The sequence below is a fragment of the Condylura cristata genome, unplaced genomic scaffold (assembly GCF_000260355.1).
Source record: "Condylura cristata isolate star-nosed mole 26May11 unplaced genomic scaffold, ConCri1.0 scaffold00013, whole genome shotgun sequence".
Lineage (NCBI taxonomy): Eukaryota > Metazoa > Chordata > Mammalia > Eulipotyphla > Talpidae > Condylura > Condylura cristata.
This window is the reverse complement of record NW_004567114.1, coordinates 54,067,404-54,092,146: the sequence shown is the minus strand read 5'-3', so window position 1 is coordinate 54,092,146 and position 24,743 is coordinate 54,067,404. Positions and strand designations below refer to the sequence as shown.

At 30.0% G+C, this 24,743-nt stretch overlaps 1 protein-coding gene across 1 annotated transcript in view; it reads right to left on the bottom strand.

Moving 5' to 3' along the window:
- Positions 1-24,743, bottom strand: part of NOVA1 (neuro-oncological ventral antigen 1) — a 141,912-nt gene that overhangs the window by 4,740 nt on the left and 112,429 nt on the right. The window contains exon 4 of the mRNA XM_004681966.2: positions 21,930-22,001. Coding sequence (XP_004682023.1) covers positions 21,930-22,001 — 72 coding nt within the window. The remainder of the gene's footprint in view (positions 1-21,929; positions 22,002-24,743) is intronic.

The following is a 24,743-nucleotide window of genomic DNA, read 5'->3' as shown; positions in this document are numbered from 1 at the left end:
TTGCAGGTAAAACTAGTAAAATATTCCTTGAGTCTATGCATTTTGCACTAGAAGTTATAAGAATTTCATCAGTGGTAACATTTTTATATAGCTCCAAAATCGCAATGATGTTGACTTGTCACCTACTGCAGTTTAAGGATATCTTTGCTCTAAAACATACAAAAAACAGAGTGCAGGATTATAAAGCAAAGTTAATGAAGATGAAAGTAGGAAATTTCTAGCTTGAGTTCCCTTAAAACATTAATTTCATGTTCCTTGTCACTTATTAATTGCTGTTATTTAATACTGGAGATATTTTACCACTAATATTTTCAGATAGAGGTCAAAATTATTAGTTTCAGTATTTTAGTCAGCTAAACTGACATATAAGATATAACTTTATACAATAAAACTACTGCTAAACAATAAGAAAAATGTCAATTGCTTTTAGATAGTTAAGGCTATTTCAGAATATTACCTTGATATTCTGTCTAAATTTGGAAAATAGCTATTTTGACTATGTAGATAATTCCGTTTGGCAGTCATAGCTATATTTTTAAAAATAGGATTTACAACCATATTACCAAAGGTTATTAAAAATTTACTATAGTCACATGAACAACTTAAAACAATCAAATGTGACCATGTGAAATACAGGCAGTTTAACTAATTTATATTGAAAGATCCAGCCATAAAACCAGGATATTTTTTGATTTATTTAAACAAAATCAATTATTAAAATAAGTATTAAATTAGAGTGGCATTTTCCATAAGCCCTAAAGTCAAGGTATAGATGTTTAAAGTAATATTTTAGTAGTACAAAGATGCACGTAGCAATGTTTTGTGACTAACTATGCAGATCAAAAACTGTTTATTGGTTTATCACTGACAAAGTAACTCCACCTTTCTTTGTTCCAGTCACTGAAATGGGCAGGCTGAAGTAGTGTGTTTGAATTTGAGTAGGAATGCAGTTGTGATATTCTATGAAATATTTCACTAGCTAATTTTCAGCAAGCATTAATTGCCATGCTACCTTAAAAACAGATTTGGGTAAGAGTATTTTAAAAATAAAGAGCCATGTATTTTTTTGATAATTTTGCTTTTGGAAGGAGCAAGCAGTAGAAGTGTGATATTCAAATTCTAGACTTAGTCACATTATATCTATATATTACACTCTCATTCATGCACACAGTTTTTCTTTCCACACATATAATTTATAGTCACAACAGAATTTTGATTCATTCCAGTTTGTCTATATACATGTTTGATTTAACGGGAAAAAATAATCTAAGTTTTCTAAAAACAATTCTTAGGAATGCCAAATATATCTCTCTTATTCTCCTTGATTAAGTACATTTAGTTTCTAGAAGTAGACTGAGAAAATTTTCTTAACATGTTAATTTAATTTTGTTCAAAGACTTTTATAGAAAATAATTTGTCTGAAACGCTGACATTAAATTGTTATAATTAGAAAGTAAACTATGATTACATCTTGCATCAATTATAAATTAGAATCATCCTTATAGTTTATCCAGTACACAAGAAATATTGAGAAAAAAATTTTAAGGGTTTAAATATCTGAATGTTAAATGATTATATTTTATAAATAAGTATTTAATTTCAAAATCAGAAATTTTTGAATAAAATATTGTTGAAAACATTCATATACTGGCAAGTTGTAGTGCTGTAACATAATTTTTATGATGAAAAACATATTAATCAACTAAGATGTTCAAAAGAGCTGTTCTTACATTAATTTAAATTCTGATATCTCTGCTGTTTTGCTCAATGTAATAATTACTAGCATGATTACAAAATAGGGAGAGTACATAAAAGGTTAAAAGAATGATCCTATAGTCTATCAATAAAAAGCAATGAGAAATGTATAAAATTACAACATTTACAAAAAAATCACCTAAACTTCTATGAGATGCATGAAGATAATGCCAATTTCTACTGTATTATATACCAGCCTCACATTATATTTGTTGTACCCACAACTTTAACTTTTTTCTACTGTAGGACCCCTTTTACTCTTCCAAAAAGAACTTGCAAATGTGTGCACAGTTTTACATTACTGCACATTATCTTGCTCTTCCTTTTATTTTTTTTCTCTTGAACCATTTTTTTTAATACTCAAAATAATTATAGTTCAGAAATGGTTTATGGACTTTTCATAAAAGTCAACATCTTCCCAAAAAATCTGTATATTTACAAATTGAAGAATTACACAGCATTACCCACATTTATATTAAAGGGATCTTTATAAGGTACATTCCCTGCATTTTAGTTTTAAATATTTGAAATATTCATATATGAAATACTGTCTGTCATAACTGCTTTTTTATCAAATACTGATATGGCTCCCAAGTTATGTTGGTACAACTCACATCTGTAATTCATGAATAAAGGTGTGTTAAGATTTACAAGACATTAATGTTTACATATTAACATTTAAAATATGTAGCATTTTTAACTTTAGATAGAACTAATTCTGTATAACTGATCATGAAATTAAACTGGAAAACTAAAGGAAATATAAAGTCATTAAATCCAAATTTATGATAAAAATCTTAATAACCTAGTCAAGGAATTTGTCACCTTTTATTTTTGACAAAAGAACATGAATACTCTTTTTATACACATTTGCCCTTGAACAATTAAAAATATACACCTGTATTTATTTGCACACAGTATTAATCTAACATGGACACAGAAAGGAAACAAATCCTCTGAATCAGAGGTGGCAAAAAGAAAAAGAAAAATTCATTCATTTGCATAGTGTGTCTCAGAGCTTAGTGTTCTATTTCCATTTTATGTATTAGGTCAAAGCCAAAATGTGAGTAGTGTGGAAGCTTGGAGATTGTGGGCAATTTAATACTGGCTGGGGTGTAGAGAGAAAAGGAGCATGGGGGATTCTATGACATATTCAATTTGCTTACTTCTTTGATAAAGAAATACCACATTGACATTGTTTGCATCTTTACTGATATGATAATAAATTTTATGTATAGTTTCATTTTAACTAAAGACATGATTCACACAAATATACGCATTTTTCTAAAGAATTAAGGAAAAAAGTTGATCTTACATAACTTTTATTTTGTGTAACATGTTAACTAAATCAGATGTTCTTGACAATTACATACAGGTTTTACCTTCAGCGCTATGGCCTAAAGTATTTATCATCCATACACTCTTTTAAGGCATGGTTACTGAGTGGCCTAGGCTGTTTTGGGGAACTGAAGAGATAGGATATATGTGATACTGCTCCTGTTTTTAAGGAACTGATAGTTTTAGAAAAAACAGATATAGAAATGTATCAATGCAGAAACCTTAAAAGTGCTGATACAAAAGTACTTATATAAAGGTTACAAAGAAGACACAGAGTGTCAGAAAGAGGAATAATAAAAAAAAAATTTAAGATGATCAAATTCATTTAAAGGCCTTTCTTATTTTTGTACTAACAATATCTTATTCTCTACTAAGAGGCATTTTCTCTATATTATCTCTTGGAGAGTTCCTGTTCAATCTAAACCCATTTAAGTACACAATGATCTACTTAAACCATGGCATTCCTTTTTAAAAAAAGTATCTTTAAATTTTGCTTATTCCTGTGCTTATTAACTATTTCTTCTATCACATAAGCATGATCAGGATTAACAGTATAATTGTGCTAATTTTACTAGCATCAATTGTTTTTCAAAAAAAAAAATAAAATGAAGTGACTTTCTCTATTTGCAACCACAAAAACATCATTTCTAATGAGAATCCTGCAAAAAGTATTAAAATACTAAATAGGTAGGTTTTAAAATTAATTTTGATTAACACAAACATTTAGACACACATTTGTTTCTTTGCCATATGAAAGCTCAGTTACAGTTTTATAAAGGAACAAAGGTATCTGTAGACATATTTCTTCATGACAGGAAAATTAACTTGCATAAAGCCATATCTTAAATGCAAAACAAATTCCATTTTAATTAAAGATAACTCAGTTATTAGTATGCACTATTTTATTTAGGGTTGCTTGATTATATATACTTATGTATGACCTGACATTGACAAAGTAAATCCTATTATTAGTAAGTATCTTTCATTTATTCAGTCAGCTGGTATCTGATCTTCCTTCTGGTGACAATGTGACACTAGTTTTCCTCTGGGAAACACCCTATCTCATTCTTAGTGCATTTGCTTCCAGTAAGGCTGACAGTATATTAAAGTCCCTAAGAGTGATACATGACTGTGGGCTGACTTAACACAATTTCTATGCCCTCTGCATTTAATGATTTGGGGTTAAGCATGTGACACAGGATGGTTCAATTAAGAGGTGGCCTAAGAACTTGGTAAAAATGTAGGCACAGAGGTATCTGTGTTCTTAATTTAGTAGAACACAAACTTAATATAATGGTGAATATCTTGCTATCATCTGGAAATATGAAGACCCTAAGTGAAAAAAAAAATGAATCTACATAAAGAAATAATCCAGAAATAGAGAAACTTGACAATATTCTGGTACTTCAATCAAAACATATCTAAACCCAGCACAGGATGAATAGAACCCCCCTTTTTGTTCAAGCCATATTTGAATTTTATTTCTATATATTGTAACCAACCAGTTAATACCTTTGAAAATATTGTCTGTATTGTTGTCTATTTTTTGTCTACCCCAAAGTAGTACTGATATTTTATGTATCACTTGATGCCTTAAAAGTCAAGATATCAAAATTCTAGTAAAGAGCCCCCAGTGAATTACCTTACTTTTTGTGAAGATATACCCTTCATGATCCAGTAGAACAGATCTCTTTCATTTCCCAAATATAGTACACTTCAGATTACTGAGATACCATTTACTCATGTCCAGTGGAGATACCTGTGCCATTTTGGGAACTCTATTGAATTCCTGGCTAAAGTAAACTGAAAAAGTTTTGTATTTCTTTTACTTGTAGATTTTTATATAGCTAAATAATTGTCTTTCTGAAAAGTACTGATTTTACAAAATATGTACAACAGACTTATATGAATACAAGTATTTAGATAGAATAAAGAAACTACTTTTCTAACTCTCATCTGATCCAATTAATCTACTCACCTTTGAATACCAAATCAAAGGCAGTACAGTTTCATAACATGCCTAATACCTATGGTAAAACCCCATGCTGTCTTTTCTCAAATAGCCTTACCCCTCACCCACTGGCAACAACAGGTTTTAAACCTGGGAGCCATCTGTGCCTTGCCTTGCTCCCTAGATCTTTGCCTCCTGTAACCTACTGTTGATTTTTTTTTTTCCTATTTGAAATGCTTTCTGTTCTTTCCTATTGCCTTATCCTATCTAAAGTAATGTGACTCATAACAAAAAGAATCTACAATTGGCAATTAAAGTAAAGGAGTACTAACCTGGCTTTGCTAAGAGACCTTCAAGTCATTTTAGTTTCATCATCTATAAAATCAAACAACTTGGTAAGATTATGATGAGGAGTTGTTTTATCATTACCAAAAAATAAATAAGTACAAATCCTACTCAACATCTTAAATCTAACCTTCAAACATACACTTAAGTACCTAGACTCCCTACCTGGGCATTCCAAATTCTCCATACCCTGTCCCCAGCTTGACCTCCAGCTTTATCTTCTATGACTAGTATTTACATTGAACGCAAAATTTACCTGTTAATTTAATTTATGAATATACTCTACTGTAGTTTTTAATGTCTTTGCCTTTGTCAACTTATTTGTTTCAACCTACTGAAATGGTATCTGTATCACCATGCTTTCTTTCCCTTAAAATACAGATTTTGCTGCAGAAATCATGTATGTCTTGCAAGAACAGTGCAAATACAAAGTAGTTTGCAATCTCAACCTTGGTTTCCTAAAATCAGAGGTGTCAAAATATTTTCTACAGTTATTATGTCACTTATCTTCTGATAGGTTAGATTAAAGTGCAAGAGATAGTTATCTCATCCAAAATTTTATCTTCTTAAAGGCCAGTATCTATATACTTTTGCATCTCCTATTTGCACTTGAAGTTATCAATTGGATAACTGTTTAAAGAACAAAGCCAAAAGTAATTAACTTAGCTGAAAGATTCCATTGCAAATGTCATATAGTTTGTATGCGTGTGTAAAATATCAAAGTATCACTGATTTTTGTGACAAAAATTATTTGCTTTATCATCTTAAAATATAAAATTCAAAAATTATATTGTAACTATTCTGAAATATACAAAAAGATAAATGTACCAAAGTTTTAATTATTATAAAATTACTGAAATCAGTAATATTATTATGGCTATTAAATTTATAATAAACATTCTATTCATTAAATATGTATTATATATTTTTTCCTTAAATTCTCACTGATGTGTCATGTTTTTCCTTTTGTTTTGCAGTTTCTTATTAAGCTTGTGAATAGGCTTGTGTTCAGTCACAAAATATAGTCAGATTAGAACTGAAACTCTAGAATGCACATAAATTAATGTTTACTTGATTAAGTGATGGACTGGATCAATGAATAAAATAGTTTCTTCCAAATCATTACACAATCTATAGCTGGTGGAATTACCTCCCATATCTTGGTTTCCTTCAAACACTTATAATTTTATCTTAAAATAATGGTCTCTGTGGAGACTGTACCTTCTATTTTTCCAAAGGGCCACACTTATTTTCCCCTTTGGCTACAAGATGTGACAGAGAATGACAGACAATATATATCTTCTTTGTGTCTTTTTGGAAGATGAACAATCAGGAACAATGATCCTCATAGAATTTATAAAGAAAAATAGTTTATCCTATCTTTTAAATTAATATATTATTTCACTTTGTTCCTTGAAGTGCCACCAAAAAGTTAATATATCACATTACATTCCAAACAGGGACACAGTAATATGAAAAATAGTAAAAATATATAGCAACAAAAAGGAAGAAAACAACACTTATGATTCTTATATTGAGATACACTCTAGATACATGATATGAAAAAAGAAAGCCACTGTAAGTCAAATAGTTATGAAGAAACCATAAAGGTTTTGAATAAGAAACTATTATGAGCCTATAATTTACAAATAAAATTAATTTGGGAGTATTATTTTCTTAATGCTTAAAAATGAAATTTTATAAATCAAGATTAAATTTCTGGAAGTTTATTTATAATCATCATCTATATATTAAATTATCAAAAATCTCTTTGAAACAACTATTGTTATTGCTACTATTGTTTCAATTGTCACTTCTTAACCCAGTTTTTCAGACCACATAACAAAACATCATCTGAGCTTTAAATTATGATTATTGGAAAAATACATTTGAAATATTTCAGCCTTTCTTTCAAAGGCTGCAAAAACAATTTTAAAAGTTGTGAATATAAAAGTAGGGGCTTGTTTACATAAAGATGATAGAAAAAGTGAAGAAAGAGGAGGGTAGAAAAAATCAAGAATTTACTTTGGATATTATGAGTTTGAAATGCCTATTATAGAAGATATCAAGGAGATTATGAGAATAGATCCAGAAAGCAGAGGAAGTTTGAGAATTAAAATAATGTATTTAAAGCTATAGGTAATCTACGAGGTCAAAATAAGAAAAATAATTCATTCAACAGTGGACAGTAAAGATGTGTAAAGAACAAGACAATGTTTTAACTTCAAAAATAATCAAAGATCTTCAAAGGCAGAATAAAATTAATCACTAAAAAAAGCAAACTAAATATAAATGAGGTTATGGTTTATTATTCATCTTTTTCTAAAAAATAACATTGGCAGCATATATTGCCTTTGGATATCATATTATAGTGTATATTAAATTATGAATGAGCATAATTTTTAATTTATTGTCCCTGTGATTCTTGCTGGGAAATAACTCAAAATATGAAAATATCACTTATACAGAACAGTGTACACACACTATATGTATTGCAAAACAATGTGCGAAATGATAAAAATTACAAAGCATATATAAATGTGTATGTAGATCATGGATTAGACAGAAATTTTATGCAGAAAAATTGAAATAAAGGGAATAGAAATTAGATTTCAGGTAAACTCCTGTTGGCTGTATTTAATTTTTGAAAGAGTGTAACAAAAAGAAATGGAAACATTATCCTCATCTTACATTACTGGATAAATATACACTGCAAAAGTTGATAACTTATATTAAATAAACAGTACCCTTCTGGTATTTGCTGAACAATTTTATATCTGTATCTAGATCTCTATTTTACTATCTATCTACATAAGCTATTGTGTGTGAGGTACTGTTATAAATTTTTGATTGTCACTTTAATAATAAAATTGTTTATATTAATTAGTTGAAAAGGTTTATATGCCATACTTTTGACATGAGTTAAGATATTACTGAAATAAAATTACAACCACTTGTAGGTACTTTATCTTTAGTTACTGTGCTAATTCAATGCTTCTTCTATTTTAATTTTGCCAGTAGTTTTCTAAGGGTAATTTTCTTAACTCATATTTACTTATTTAAAAACAGGTGTTTTCATTTTCACTATCTTATCAAAAAGGGAGGTTGGTAACTTACTATTAAAATGACTATCATTAAGAAAAATGAATGCTGCAAATTAGTCTTATATAATAAATAATTTGGGAAAAGCAAACATTTATTAACATATAGAGGACTACAGAAAATGTTTGTAATTTATAAATTGCAATTTCAGTCACAGAACTGTTTTCTATAATTTATGTAGACTGAAATATTTCACATATAATACCGAATGAATCACAAATAAAAAATACATTAAAAGTAATTTGAAGTTGATAAAGTAAATTCTCCATAGGAAAAACAGAGAAGTTGAATAGATTAAAAAGAAGGGCAAGACCCGTCTATGTGATAACCATAGGGAATCTACTTTGGATATAAGGACACACTCACAGACTAAAAGTGAAGGGATAGGAAAAGATACTCCATTTTATACACATGTGAACCAAATTAAAGATAAAAGTTATATCAGATAAAACTGACTTTAAAACAAAAGCTGTAATATTCCTCAGTGGTTCCATTCCTAGAAATCTACCCAAAAGACACAAAACCAGTAATTCAAAGGGAAACCTGCTCTCCTATGTTTATTGCAGCACTATTAACATAAGCCAAGATACAGTAACAAACTAAATGCTTCCAAATCGATGAATGGATAAAAAGTTGTGCATGTTTATACATGGAATATTAGTCAGTGATCAAAAAAGACAAACTCATGCCATTTGTGGGAACACGGATAGAAGTGGAAGAGAGAATGTTAGCCAAAATTAGAAGGAAAAGATAAATACCAAATTGTCTCACTTACATATGAAATATAGAGAAACCAAACAAAGGGTCAAGAAAAAGTCAAAACTAGCAAGCTGACCATAGAACTGAGGCACACAGCAAAGGAGGAGGCAGGAGGGAGGGCAAAAGAGAAGAGAGAAGAACACAACGGAATATAGTGCTTGTTCATGGGTGATAAGGTGTCAGGAAAACTATCGGGATTACAATGATGTAAGAAAAAATGTTACCAATAAGTTAATGAAAAAGAAAAACGAGAATGAGAAAAAAAATTAAAAATGTCATTACAAAATGATAAAGGGGTCAAATTCAACAAGATAACACCTTAAATACTTGTAGACCCAACACAGAAGCACATAAATACATGAAACAAATACTAACTTGAGTAAAAGCAGTTATAAGCAAGGATTTTATAGCATCAGAACACATGCCCATCTCAAGAAATGCAAACAATTTAAAGAAAACTAACTAAGTTTGTACCTTAAGGAACTAAAAAATGACATTATCAGAGAGAAGGAAATAAGGGTTAGAGAAAAAATAAATGAAATAGAGACTAAAAAGACAACAGGAGGCATCAGTGAAATGAAGAGCTGATTCTTTAATAAGAAACAAAATTGACAAACCTTTAGCTAGACCCACCAAGAAAAAGAATTACTATAAGAAAGAAATAAGGAGCTGTTGCAACTGATACCATCAAAATACTAAGGAAACTAGTATGTATATCAAAACTGAAATATGAATAAAAACTCTTAATAAACCAATTACTTGTAAGGAAATTATATTAGTAACCAATAACCACCCAAAAACAAAAGTCTAGCTTTACTGGTGAATCTACCAAACATTCAAAGAGTTAATGCCAATCTTTCTCAACTTATTTAAAAAAAAAACAACAAGAAGAGATGACACTTCCAAACTCATTTTAGAGTTTAAAGAGCAGCACTATACTCTTACATAAAACCAAAAACACCACAAGGGAAAGCTTATAGGCCAATATCCCTAACAGACACAAAAGTCTTCAACAATATATTAATCAAACAAATTTAACAATGGATGAAGTGATCAAACTCTGTGATCAAGTGGGTATTACAGCTATATATGGATTATTTCAACATTTTCAAATATATGTGATACACCACTAAACCAAATGAGTATAAAATAAAATGAAAAATAAGAACATCTCTTTGAATGTAATAAAAGTGCTAGATAAAATTTAACATTTATTTATGATGAAAACTCTCAACAGACTTAGGGAGAACATCCTTCAACATAATTAAGGCTAATGTGACAAATGCCCAGCTAGTCTGATACTCAAATTGAAAAGCTTTAAACTTTTCTTTAGAAAAAGATGTGTAATCTCAAGATTTTTATTCAACACAGTATTGGAAGTTCTAGCCAATGACAAGAAAAAGAAATTAAAGGCATCCAAATTGTGAAAAAACAATCAAACAATCAAACTGTCATTCTTTGTAGATGAAATAGCAATATATATATATATATAAAATACTAATACTAATATATATATATATAAAATACTAAGGATTAAAGAAAAAAAATTGTTAGAACTAATTAACAAATTCATTGAAGTTTCAGCATACACATTTATTATACAAAAATGTGTTGTGATTTTATATAATAACAGCACGAGACATCAGTGGAATGAAGAAACTGAAAATTCCATTTACATATGCATCAAAATGAATAAAAGATGTAGAAATAAACTGAACCAAGGAGGTTAAAGAATTGAACATTGAAAACTGTAAGAAATGAATGAAAGAAACTGAAGATAAAGAAGTGGGTAGTCTATGTTTGTGTACTGAAAACAAATATTATTACAATATATTATTAACAATATATTACTACAATATATTATTAACAAATATTATTAAAATGACATACAGCAACAACAACACCACACAAGGAAACAAAAATAAAGAGACAACTATAAATCATAGACACTCTTCAGGGGAGGAGACGAAAAGGGATTGAAATGAGGGCGGGAAGAGCACAAGAGACTATGGTAATGGTGCATGGGTGGATTGGTGGTGAGAATTCTATGGGGACTACATCTGAGAAAGGAAAGCAAACACTGTAAGAAAAAAAATAGATTTTAAAAAATGATATGCTATCCAAAGCAATCTAGATTCAATGCAGTCCTATGAAAATTCCAATGACGTTTTCCACAGAAATACATCAAATACTAAAATTTGTATGGAGTCACCAAACAATTGAGAAAGATGAGCAATGTTGGAGGCAATATACTCTCCAACTTCAAACACTATTACAAAGTTATTGTTACTGAAAACAGTAAAATATTGGTATAAAGCAGACACACAGAGCAATACAATAGAACAGAAAGTCCAGGAATAAAGCCAAATATATAAAGTTAATGACCAGAATAAAGAGAATATTATGGGGGAAGGATAATCTCTTCAATAAATGATTCTGGGAAAACATGACAAATATGCAAAAGAATGAAAATGAAACTAGGCCATTATCTTATATCCTACACAAAAACTGAACTTACTCAAAATGAATTAAATATTTGAATATAAGACTGGAAGCCATAAAACTCTAAGAAAACATTAGGTGGTAAAAGGTCCTTCGTACTGGTTTTGGTCATGATTTTTTGATCTAACTTAAAAATAAAGATAGCCAATGCAAAAATAAACAAATGGGACTACATAAAAATAACAATTTTCTGCACAACAAAGGAAACCACCAACAAAATGAAAAGACAACCTGTGGAATGGGAGAAAATACTTTCTAACCAGTTATGTCTAATATAAGCAAGAAACTTATACAATTTAATAGTAAGAATGAAATAAATTTAAAATGCACAGATTTGAATGTTTTCCCAAAGACACAGAAATGACTACCAGTTACATGAGAAGATGCTTAACACTACTGATCATAATGGTCATGCAAATCAAAGCCTTTTATCTGATAATAGGATGGTTATTATCAAAACAACAAGAAATAAAAAATTGCTGGTGACGATATGAAGAAAAAGCAAACTGGTGTAGCCAGAATGGGAAAATGCACAGAGATTTCTCAAAAATGAAAATTAGAAAAAACTATATTACCCAGCAATTCCAGACTTATTTGGAGAAAACAAGAATACCACATGCATCTCCATGTTTGTTCACTGCAGCATTATTTACAACAAATAGCCAAGATATAGAAACAAACAATATGCACTGAAAGATGCATGGATAAAAATAAGTGTGAGCTATGTATATCCACTATAAGAAAGTATCAAAACTTTCCACTTGATAACATGGATAGACCTTTAAGGCATGCTAGTAAATGAAAATAATCAGAGGAAGATCTTAAGATCTATGATCTCACTTACATGTGAAATTTAAAACAAAACAAAAACCCCAATTTCAAAGATACAGATACAGATTGGTGGTTGCCAAAAGTAGGGAGTTAGGGGATAAAAGAAATGGGTGAAGGGGTTCAAAAGTTACAAAATTCTAGTTGTAAAATGAATAAATTAAACTTTAAAGTATATTAATGTTATAGCTTGTATTACTTGGTTAAAAACAATTTGAAGTTACAACTAATAAAGTAGAACACTTCCTTTCTCAAAAACAAATTTAAAGAGTAATCAAAAGACTGAAATTGAAGTAAAAAAAGCCATAGCTAAACCAAACATCAGTAAAAATAATTATTATTAAACCCAGAGAAAAAGACAAAAATGTAATCAATTTATTTCCTGGAATATTCTGAAACCGAAGACAAAGAAATGCCATAATGAGCATGAATCAAGTTCCCTAATCTGGCAAAATTTAACTGACCAAATATGCAAAGGCATTCCTATTTGTAAGCATTTTAAAAGAAAATTAAAATTACTATAAAGAAATATGGTTTCCTCTCAATTTTTCTATTTAGACATTTCCATGTTTTATGGCTTTACCTGTAAGATAAAATCTATTTAACTGTATCTGGATTGCTCTGGAGCAAAGAAGAATTAAGTGCTTTCGTTATATAAAGGCATATATAATGACATGTTATGTAACAGAATTATCAGGTATGACTATAGAGAGAATACAAATTAAAAAAAAACTTAACACTTCTACCTACTAGGGAGTCCAGAAAAATAACATTGAAAATCTGCATAGTTCTGTCCCAATACTAGACAAATCATTTCATTCATTCTTACCAATGCCTGAGTTATATGAGACGTAAAATAAGGAGCATTACAAAGTGACTCCTTTATTAACACTTCTCTCTTGAAAATTACTAATTTCAATATGAAAACTTCAAAAGTCCTAGGCGTTTCATAAACAGAAATACATATAATCCTCATATGCAATCACACCTTTACAAGGGACTTTGATATTTACCAAAAGAAATGCTGTAATTCTAACCTGACATACAATGATCATTTTAAAAATAAACTAATGTGTGCTTTTCATGATTTAAACAGTATTTCTCAAATATTGTTAAGAGGCCTTCGACATGTTTTTCTTAGCTGTCCTATATAAATGACTAATCTTACCCTAGGCCTATTAAATAAGATTCTCCATAAGAAATTCTGAAGTGAAGATGGAAAATTTCTGATATATTAATAAAGAGTGATGAAAAATATTACAATTTTACAACTTTTTTTTTAATTTGGCATAACTTTAAAATATGAAACAACTGTCATTTCCTTTGACAGTTAAAAATGTCTCCTTGAGGCCACATGTCTCTTATGACTCTTCTGGAAACTCTTAATAAAGCATCTCTTGACTGAGGAATCAAGGACTCACGTCCTCAAACAGATATATAATGTCAAACACAGTCCAATTAGTCCGTTGGAAATTTTCCATTCTGCATCCTGGAAGATAATGTATACACCACAACTAAATTATTTTCCTTCCTGTTTTATATACTTTTCCTTAACATTCTAAAACAAAGTAGCGATATAAAAAGAAAAAATGTTCACATTTCTTAACATGATGATGATGTTACCATAAACACAGGATGTTTTTCTGACTACTAAAAATAGGGTTATATGTTTTTTAGAAATGTAATCCTTTTTAATTAATGTATGACAAACATTTTTTATACACCAACTCATGAGTATCAAACTTATTTTTGGTAACTTTTTAAAATATTCTTCAATGTCATATTGTATTAAGTTATTCTCTTGTTTCAAGTTGTAGAAGGTGTTTTCTGGCTTTTCCCACTGTAAACAGTTTTGCAATATTCTTGTCTTTATGTTTCTACTTATTGGTACCTTAATTTCTACTGTATTCTCAAGAGGTATCCTGCTGTAACATTTCTTATATATACATTTTATGGAAATTATTTCTGTATCCTTGCCCAAACTTATAATTTATAAATACAAACACAGATACAGACACAGGTATTATTTTTTTATTCCTGATACATATTATATGTACACACATCTTATATTCCATCTATTTGGTAAAAAGTAAGTGTAATCTTGTGATATTGACTCATATTTCCCAATACCTGGTGAAGTTAAATATGCTTTCATACACTTATTGGACACTTCTATTTCCTCTTCTGTAGTCATCCTTGTTCTTTCATCTATTTTTTTCTTTGCACACCTCACTGTTTTCCTAGGGCTTTTAAAAACACTTTTAGAGAATACCATTTTGCTGTCATATACACATACACACTGAAAGATATGAAAATTAATTTTGATATTTTGTTGGAGAACTATGACAATATTTGAGACGAGACCCTAACTGGTATTCAAAATGTGCTCTGAATATTATAAGAAATAAATAGAAGTATAGTAAAGAAGGATATATATCTCCTTAATCTCTTTGTTCAATCAACAGTATTCTTTTCTGTAGTTGGTTTGTAATTTTAGAGAACTTCTGTGAAAAATTTCATTTGAAGGGAATGTCAAAAATAAAAGTTGTAAAATAATAGACTATAAACCCATTTTTCCAAGTAATACCAGCCATTCAGTGGTAGTATTAACTGTCTTAATAGTTAGGAACTGATTATGTTCCAGGTTAGTGCTTCTGACACAACAAAGAAAACTCAAAACATCCCTGTTCTCATTATAAGTATGGTAATAACCAAAGTATATAGTATGAAGAAACAGGAAAAATATGTAGTAAGGAAAAAGGAACTAGAAGTATACTAGTAGGGGGAGGCCAGGTTTCAGAACCAAATAAGGTGGTCAGTTGGGCATTATTAAAAATGTTAATTCTAAACAAGGACTTGAGGCCCAAGAAGGTGTTAGCTAAATGGCTCTGTGATAAGAGAATTTCATGCATAGAGAAATGTGGATGCAAAAATACCAAGGAAAGAAAATGCCTAGTGTCTGCAAGAAAAAGCAAGTAGTTAAATTTGGATAAGGGTGAATGAGCAAGGAGGTAAGTGGTAGGAAATGAGTTGAACGAAGTTATGTAGCAGATTTTATGAGTTAAAGGATATCAATTTGGGGGATATAGGCTTTTTACTGAGTGATATGGAAAGCTATTGAAGGTATAGGAAAAGAGATTTTTTTAAAAAGATATTTAAAAAAAAAAATTCCTGTGCTTAGTGAGAACAGATTTTGGAGAACAAGAGAAACCTATTGGAGGCTACTGTATTTGAGGCTTGGATTAGGGGCAGCAAGTAGATAAAACACCAAGTGATTAAGGTTTTTTATATATATTTTGAAGATCATTTACAGATAAAGTTATTATGATTTCTTACAGGAGCTGGATATGGGATATGAAATAAAGAAGAGATAAGGTTGAGCTTGGTATTTTTTAGCTTTTGCAAGCTGACATATAGACTGATAGGGTAAAGACTAGGGATGGGAAAGCGTTGGAATATTTTTTAAGACTTGAAGAATTTAAGATGTGTATTTGAAATGCTGAGTGGGAAGCTGGAGATAGTCTATAGTTACACTGTAAACTCTGGATTAGAGACAGTATGAATCCAAGTTATGAGGGCCTGAATCTTATACAATTTTAGAAGACATCTTTAAAAACAGACTGAAAATTAAAAATATAAAGTTAGGTATAGGGAGTTGTGAGAAATCCTAAAGCTTAAGTTTGATTATTTATAGAAAGTCTGCCTCTCCCCAAAGACATACAATTTGCAGATGAATTAACTGAATAGAAAGAATAGAATAAGAAAATAATAAATCCAGAAAAACTTCAAGTATGAAAACCTGGAACACTCTAATGCTCTAACACTAATTGGGGTGAGGGAAGGAAGTAGAAAATGATAGTTATATGAAGTATACAGCATGTATGGGAGGAAACTAGAATCTATATAGTAACCCAGAACAGAAATCAAGTAATGAATGTATACCAATGAAGAGAAAGTGAAAAATTATAGAATTGAGAATGGACAAATGGAAATTGCAATGTGGTCATCATTGATGGCATTGGGTAACAGTTTTGTTGGTAATAAGGGAGACAAAAAGCTGAAATGGATTTAAAAAATTGGGAAGACAGAAGCTAGAAAACACGAGTAAATATTCCTTGAGTTTTGCAACAATGAGCTTAGTTGCAGGCATTATTTGGTGCAAGAAGGGGTCTAAAGTAAATTTTATTTCTGCAAATGGCATGAATTTGATCCTTGAATAATATCCCACTAGAGATAATACCAGGCAAAGTAAGTCAGAAAAGGAAGGTACCAGATGGTGTCACTAAAAATGTGGAATATGGAGACTAAGGACCAGAGAAAGGCAAGCTTAAAACCTAGTCATGGAAAACTGAATGCACGGAAGCATTCAGAGAGGGGTCAGCACAAGAAAGAGGTGCGAAAAAATACAAGGAACACAATGGACTATGGCGGTAGACTAGGGGTGATTTGGTGGTGGGTGTACGGCAGTGGTGATACCTGTGGGTATGGCATCTGGTACTTCCAAAAAAAAAAAAACAACAAAAAAAAAACCACCAATATAAGCCAATGTTACCTGAATTACAAATAAGTTAAAAATACATTTTGTTTTAAAATGGGAGAGAAAACATATATGGTGCTTCTGGAATCCCATCGAGATAAAACCTTGACAAAGGAGAGAAGAGATACAATTACTGAAGGGATGTACCAAGTATAGGAAAAAGGCTGAGGTTTAAAGTACAACTGAAAATACTGGTCTTACAGAAGAGCAGGAAAAGTTATTTATGGCACTACATGAGAAGGTAGAATATGTGGTGCAAATGCTCGTTGTTTAAATGTGTTAGTGTGAGTTTGTGGAATTCTTTTAGATTGTTTCAATTTACTTGGTGAAGTAGGAATTATGGTCATTGACTGGAAGTGGGGATGGAGCTACAGATATTAAGAAGTGGTGAACGGGACAATTCTTGGATCACCCTATGATCTCTACCCTCTGCTTTATAAGATCTCCCCCATTAAGTGTGGGTGGGAATTGTGTTGTGCTTATAACCAAACAAAAATGGCAAAGGGATAGAATGTCACTACTATGACTCACTTATATTGCATGGCAAAGGATATGGGAAAGTCATTTCTGGGATTAGGTTCAATATATGACTCCATCGTAAAGCACAAACTGGAGAGAAGGTTATTGGCTTTTCAAGAGAAGTATCTGTAGAGATAATCACACATGGCAGGGAACTTGGGTAGCCTCTAAATCTTAGTGCTGCCTCTCGCCAATAGTAAGAGACTGAGGCCCTTACAGACCTGCAAGGAATTGAATGCTGCTGTTAACCTGAATGAACTTAGAAAATATTAGTCTCCAATGGAGCATCTAGATGAGAAAGTACCCAAGTCAGTACTGTGGCTGCAGTCTTGTACACCATGAACAGAGGGACCAGATAAGCAGGTTTGACTTCCTGACACATGACAATGATACTAAATGCCTGTGTTTAAGTGACTAAGTTTGTAGCAATTTGTTGTACCACAACAAAAAACTAATACAAGGATCGAAAAGATAAGAGAGCTTATAAAACTGTCTTCTAGAGAGAAGAAAAGTGAATGGGTCTATGACTGATAGTATTAAGGGACACATGAAATCATTTGGTTATGAACTTAAGTGAGACCACCGAGTTTTATTTTTCTGTAGCCATAGTAAAGGTGTTATATATGTTATCTATTTTCATCTGATTTAAGTATTTTGATAGCTACCTACTACATAATTGCAATTTATGAGTAAATATGTAAATGTCTCTAAATAACATATTTCTAAAAGTCATGTTTTCTGAAATTTGAGAGTACCAGAAAATAATTACCAGAAACCTAAGATTAAGATTGGAATTGGCACCATTCGTTGAATAACAAAACCATTTTGTTGAATCCTTAAGTGCATGATAAATGTGTAGTCACTAATTTACAAATGATCAAACTCAAGGATTTTTCATATTCAAATTGTTATGAAGTTTAAACATACTGCTTAAAGAACTTATTTATTGAATGTCTCTATTTGCTTCATATTTAAATTTCTATTATATAAAATATTTCAAACTTTCATCTACTGATATCAAAACAGGCAGAGAAAAAACCCCCAAAAACTGTAAACTATTAGCCCTGCTAACTTTCTGCCTCAATGTGGAAATAAATTAATTTGCCTCAATGTGGAAATAAATTAATTTGGTTTATTAGACAGCAAGTCACTTCAATATTGTCACTAGAGAAAAAAATATACAGAAGTGTCAGCTGTTTCCAGTATTATTTTAAATTTCAAAAAGTAGTAATTCCAGTCTTAGAACCTTCTTCAAGATAAAACTCAGTTTTAGTGAGCCAACTGCTATATTATTTACCATCTTAAAGAATAATCTTTCTTTTTGTTATCACTTAAGAAAATTCATAGGTAAGTAAGCTAAGAAAACAGGGCCTAACATTTTATGTCGGCAATTGCATTCTAGATACTTTTCTAAAACCAATTAATTTTTTTCTTCAATCCAATGAGCTGATGTTATTATGTAAATTCCACAGAAAAGGAAACTGAGGCTCATTTTACTGAGTACACTTAGTACACTAAATGGCAGAACAAAAATTTAATCAGACAATTTGACTTTAACAATCATTGCATAAAGCTTTTCAGATAATCATCCTCAGTTTTGAGTAAAAAATTATTATAGACCCACAACACTGTAGTTTTAGTATGTAAGTTTGACCTATGGAAACACGGGCACAGGAAAGTAAAATGTATTATGTACTGAAACATGTAATCACTTAAAGACAGAAAAGATTTTTTAATGTTGAAACTGCAGATAAACTTACACTTTGATGTGTTTTCGGTGCTCCTTATTTTTGAGTTTTCTGAATATTTATAGTCCCCTTATTATTTTTATCACAATTTGTATGTAATACAGTCTATTTATTCTGGAAATAGAACTCAATCATAAGTTGTTTAGTGAATATTGATGAAAACACAAGTAGCATCTGGATATATTGTATATGTGTATAAAATTCACATGGAAAAGTTGACAGTTACTTTTAACAACAGAAGATATAACACTATAATAAATTGCAATTTTTAATCTAAAACAGATTCACTAGCTTTGATATATATCTGATAGTTATAAAACTAGAGACATAACTGCTAAACTGCAGGGTAAGGATAGACTTAAACCAGTAAATAACCTTCTATCTATTTTCTTATAAATTTAAAAGTCTATTTTAACTATGGAGTGATTAAAAATTATACTAGATATTTTTCTACTTTGGATAGGCTTACAAAGTAAGTCAATATAGGAAGATGAATTAATTAGATCTATACACCAGAAACAATGGTGCTACTAAAAGTCTGAATGAACAACAAAAAACAAATTACCTCTGTCTTATAATATAAATTGAGTTTACTGGGAAATAGTATAGAGAATAAACTATTTAAAAATAGTTTATTATTATTAGTATTATGAACTATTTACAAATAGTTTAACATTATTAGAGTGATAACTATAATTCCTTTAATGAATTTAAGGATTATGGGTTTTTCTTCTATTATATCTTACCTCCTGTTATCCAGGAGATATTATGCTTGTTTATACAAGAAGGAAAGAGAGTGTTAAATAAAATACACTTAATAATTTTTACTCAGTATAGTGGGCAGAGAATAAAACCACAAATGACTTATTACTTCAAATTGGAAAAATATTAGATGTGGCAGAGTTGGACATAGTAATATATCTACAATATAAAGATGTATGATTAGTAAACTTCAATCTATAATTAGCCTTAAAAAGTCATTTTATAAAAATTCACATTGGAATAAAATTAGTGAAAGAAAATTTAAATTTGACTTCAAAGACCAAACTATTGAAATATTGCTTTCTAGCTGCAGGACTTACTACTTTTTATATAGAGATAAATTCTTAGTTTTGTTTCTATTGCTACTATTCACTTGTCTTGTTTTTGTTTGGAAAAGAGTGATATGAAAGAATATTAAAAATACAAAGTCAGTTGTTTTAGATAACATTTCCTATACAGATAAGAAATAACATATGGAGTAAATGTATATATTCACTTTTTCTACTGTGTACATCAATAATGTAAGCTTGGTTATCATATTATGTAGTTCCATTTCCTTCAAGGAGAAGTGGGACACATCACTAGACATGGAAACTTTTTGAAACAATTCATTGGAGGCTAGAAAGACTTTTATCTAAAGGCTAGCTATGGCATAAAATGGAAGTCAAAGCTCCTAAAATAGAATGGGACGGTATGTGTTAGTTTTGCTTCCAATTATGACTTTAAATTTTTTTTTCTGTGGTTGCCAAAATACGAGAATCAATAGATGAACAAACTAACTCAGGGAGCCTTATGTTAGATCATATGCAAAGCCATATTTAACATATTTAGGACGTATAGTTCCAAGTTGATAGTCAACTATATGAAAAACGTTAAAAAGACAAGCTTTTGTTCATCATTTAAATGATCCCATCAGTCCCTGTATCAGTAAAAAATTGGAAATATCAAAGAAGATAACATTTCTCACCTAAATGAAGCTCAACTCAGACAAAATGAAAATGTGTTTAATCATTTTAATGAATATAATTTTTAACATTTGTCAAGTTAGTACAGTCTGGATCTGAATTACATAAAATATTCAGATGATTTCCTTAAATGTGCCAAAAATAACTACATTTTGAAGAATGACCTACAAATATTTAGTTCCAAAACAATCTTCAAACCAATCTAATAAAATATATTTGCAAATTTCCAAGTTTGCCAGTTTATACTAAAGAAATTGTTAGAATTAAATTCTAAGAAAATATCATTTTCTGAATTGTTAAACAGCATTAAAATGATTACAAATACCAAATTTTAGTACTTTAAGACTGCCAGAAATGCTTTTCATTAAAAGTTTAAATTGTTTACATAGTAAGGCAAATCCGAAATAAAAAACAAAAATGCACTCACTTTTAAAGGTATACCTTTGCTCAATAAGTCATATTTATACATTTACTTTTTACAAAAATGACATACCAAGAATCCTATGAAGAAACAATGAGGAAAATTTGAAAGACCAACTCAATAGATAACCTTCAGAGCTCCATAAAGTCATCATAATTCTAAGGGGACAATGCAGATTTCTAGTAGTCTACCACATGAATATAGTCTTATCTCAAATTAAAAATGCATATAAAATTTCAGGAATAACTGGTACTGCTTTCTCAGGTTATTTGGAATCTGATCATGGTGCACATATGTGAATGAACGAATACATCCTTAACCCACCATTATCTTTTTCTCCAGTGTGCAGGCAATCACTCGTGAAAAGTATGGTGTAGATGACAGGATGATACTGTACCTGATTAGCTCTGGAGGTGGTCATGGGATCAGATGGAGAGGACTTGGTGGTAGTTGGGGAAGATGGCAATGTCTGGGAACAAAGCAGTTCAGGAGCAAATCAACCTTTATAAGCCTTAAACTGATTATTTAAACAAAACAAAACAAAATAATGTGTAATATAACGAGAACAAAACCTATGAACAAATCGTTTTCCTAGTTATTCAAATTTAATGGAATTTAAGATCAACTAAGTAACTAATGCATGTAAATATGCATGCATAAGCATGTAAAAATAAATTCATGACTTGAAATCATGATGGTGACTGATAAAAATTCACATGAGTATTAAACGTATCCTGACCATATTCATGAATAGTAGTCTCTTTTCTTTCCCTCTTTTTTCCTTGGGGGGAAAAGAGATGTCAAACAAAAAAAGTCAACGCATTTCATGATTAAAACTTAAAAGGTCATTTTCCTATCAATGAATACAGTCGGGGATTGGAAGAAGTGAAATGAAGTTTACTTTGGCATAAAAGTATCCACCTACTTAATTTGTTGAATATCACCAACAAGTTGATTCCACATGAATTTAGGGATCCATACTTAAAAGCAATTAAATTTGCAGCTCTGAATTCTTAATATCACATTATCTTCTAAAATATTAATTTTTAATAAACTTAGAGCCAGTCTGAAAATGTAAACATTAACTTCATATTAATAAACAGATAACTAGTAGCATCTTAACACATTGCCATTATGTTTTTTAATTTATGTTAAATACTAAAATTTTAATTAGATAGAGGGTATAAAATATTTGTAGCATCATCAGCCTGTGTTGAAAACAAGCACAAAAATATTAGAAAAAATATTTATTGTTCACTTCATTTTGAAACACACATATATATATTATATAAAATGTTATGAGACCATAATAAACTTGAACATTTCACTGAGGTATTTTAAGACTTGCCATGTTTACTAAAGTAACTTCAAAGTGCAAAATGTTATTTTTTTTCCTTTTTAAAAAGATACATACTCAGCAAATAACAATGCTTAAGTAACATCCTGAATAGGTAAATTCTTAATAGTAAAATGGGACATTTTCATCATATAGATATAATTCTAAGTTATATTACCTTTTATAATAATATATATTCATAAAATTACTCATGTATGAGCAAAAGCATAACTTTAAAGGTTCAGCAGTGTCAAAAAAAGTATAGAAAATAAAAATATTTAATAAAGTCACATTTATGTATTTAATATTTCCAAAGTTCTGATTTTGGTATAATAAAGCAGGTAAGGGTAAAAGAAAGAGTAAGAAATTCACAGACTCCTGCTTAGTTCACTGCTTTCTTTTCACAAAGTAACATTAGTCCTAACACCAGATCCAGTTTAAATAAACAGCCCAGTTCCAAAATGTTTCCTGGCTCTTCTTAAGTTAAAGCCTAAGATATTTTCACAAGATTAGACTTAATCTTTATGTTTAGTTACCAAGATTTTCATTAAATCTGATTTAGAAAGTAGGGGGAATAAATTCATAAAGAAAAAAACACTCCTCCAATCCTTTGTTTTCTGCTTTTGCTCTTAGTCATTAGTAAGAGCCTGCCATTTGTCATCTCTAGTCATTAAAAACTGCCCCAATGTTTTCTTGGGTGCATGATACTTGGTTGGATGTTGGGACATATGCTGTTGACATAATATACTATGTGTACTGTAAACTGAATAGCAAAGGGTCTAATTTTCCACCTCTGATTATTAGTAGTATTGCACAAAATTTCTGAGAGTTCATGTATTCTGTACTAATATCAGATTAATAGCTATGAGGTCACTGAAAAATAGACATTAAATAAATGTAGAGGCTATTTCTTTTAGGACAAGTCATTAGACAAAGATTATGGCCAGCAGGGTAAAATCAAACTGGAGGGCAACAGCCTCACGAGGACATCCACCTTGTCCTGCATATATAATCTCAACAAGGTCTTAAAAATCTTCCTACATTAAAAAAATAGCAAAATTAAGTAGTTCAGAATAGTCACTTAGATTAATATTATCTTCTGTCTATTTATTTAGTATCTCTTTTTTTTTACTTGGCATGTGTAGGAAATATGGTTTTGGTTATTAATCATCATCATCTCATAAGAAGTTAATGTTTTAAATGATCAGGTAAAAAATAATGTAAGTTTGGGCCTTAAGGTAAAAGACTGTTAAAAAAAGCAGTAAAATTGTGTATACATAAATTTTTTGGCTTAAATAGTAAATATGTAATGAAATAAGTATGTGTTAAGTTTTCTAGTTATCACACAATGCCTTCTCACTTTACAAATTTAACTTATAATAAGGTGAGTTCAGAAAGTACATATTTCAATTTTTTTCTTAAAAATCTGTTCTAGATCAGTGAAAGCAATGTTTTCAACCAGACAGATAAATAGAACAGAAAAATCCATGAGAAACATTTCTATGCAATATAAATGTACAATTGTTGCTTCCTTAATTTTCATAAATAAAATGCTTACTCCTATTTACTATGCAGATTTAAATTTAGTCATTTTAATTCAAAATTAACTTAATAAAATTTCTAAAATACATCATGAAGATGTAAGAGAAATTATGATATACATATGGCATATGTATATTATAAATAGCACAAAGGGTAAATAAACTATTCTAAAAATTCTTTTGTATTTATCAAATAGGACCTATGTTGATACATCATTTTTAGCACAATATTAACTATCAAATAGAAAAATATCTATTTTTATTTACATGAAAGAACGACTCTTAAGGATTTTGTTTAAAATACTGAAGGCTGAGTTACCTCTTTCAGGAAATT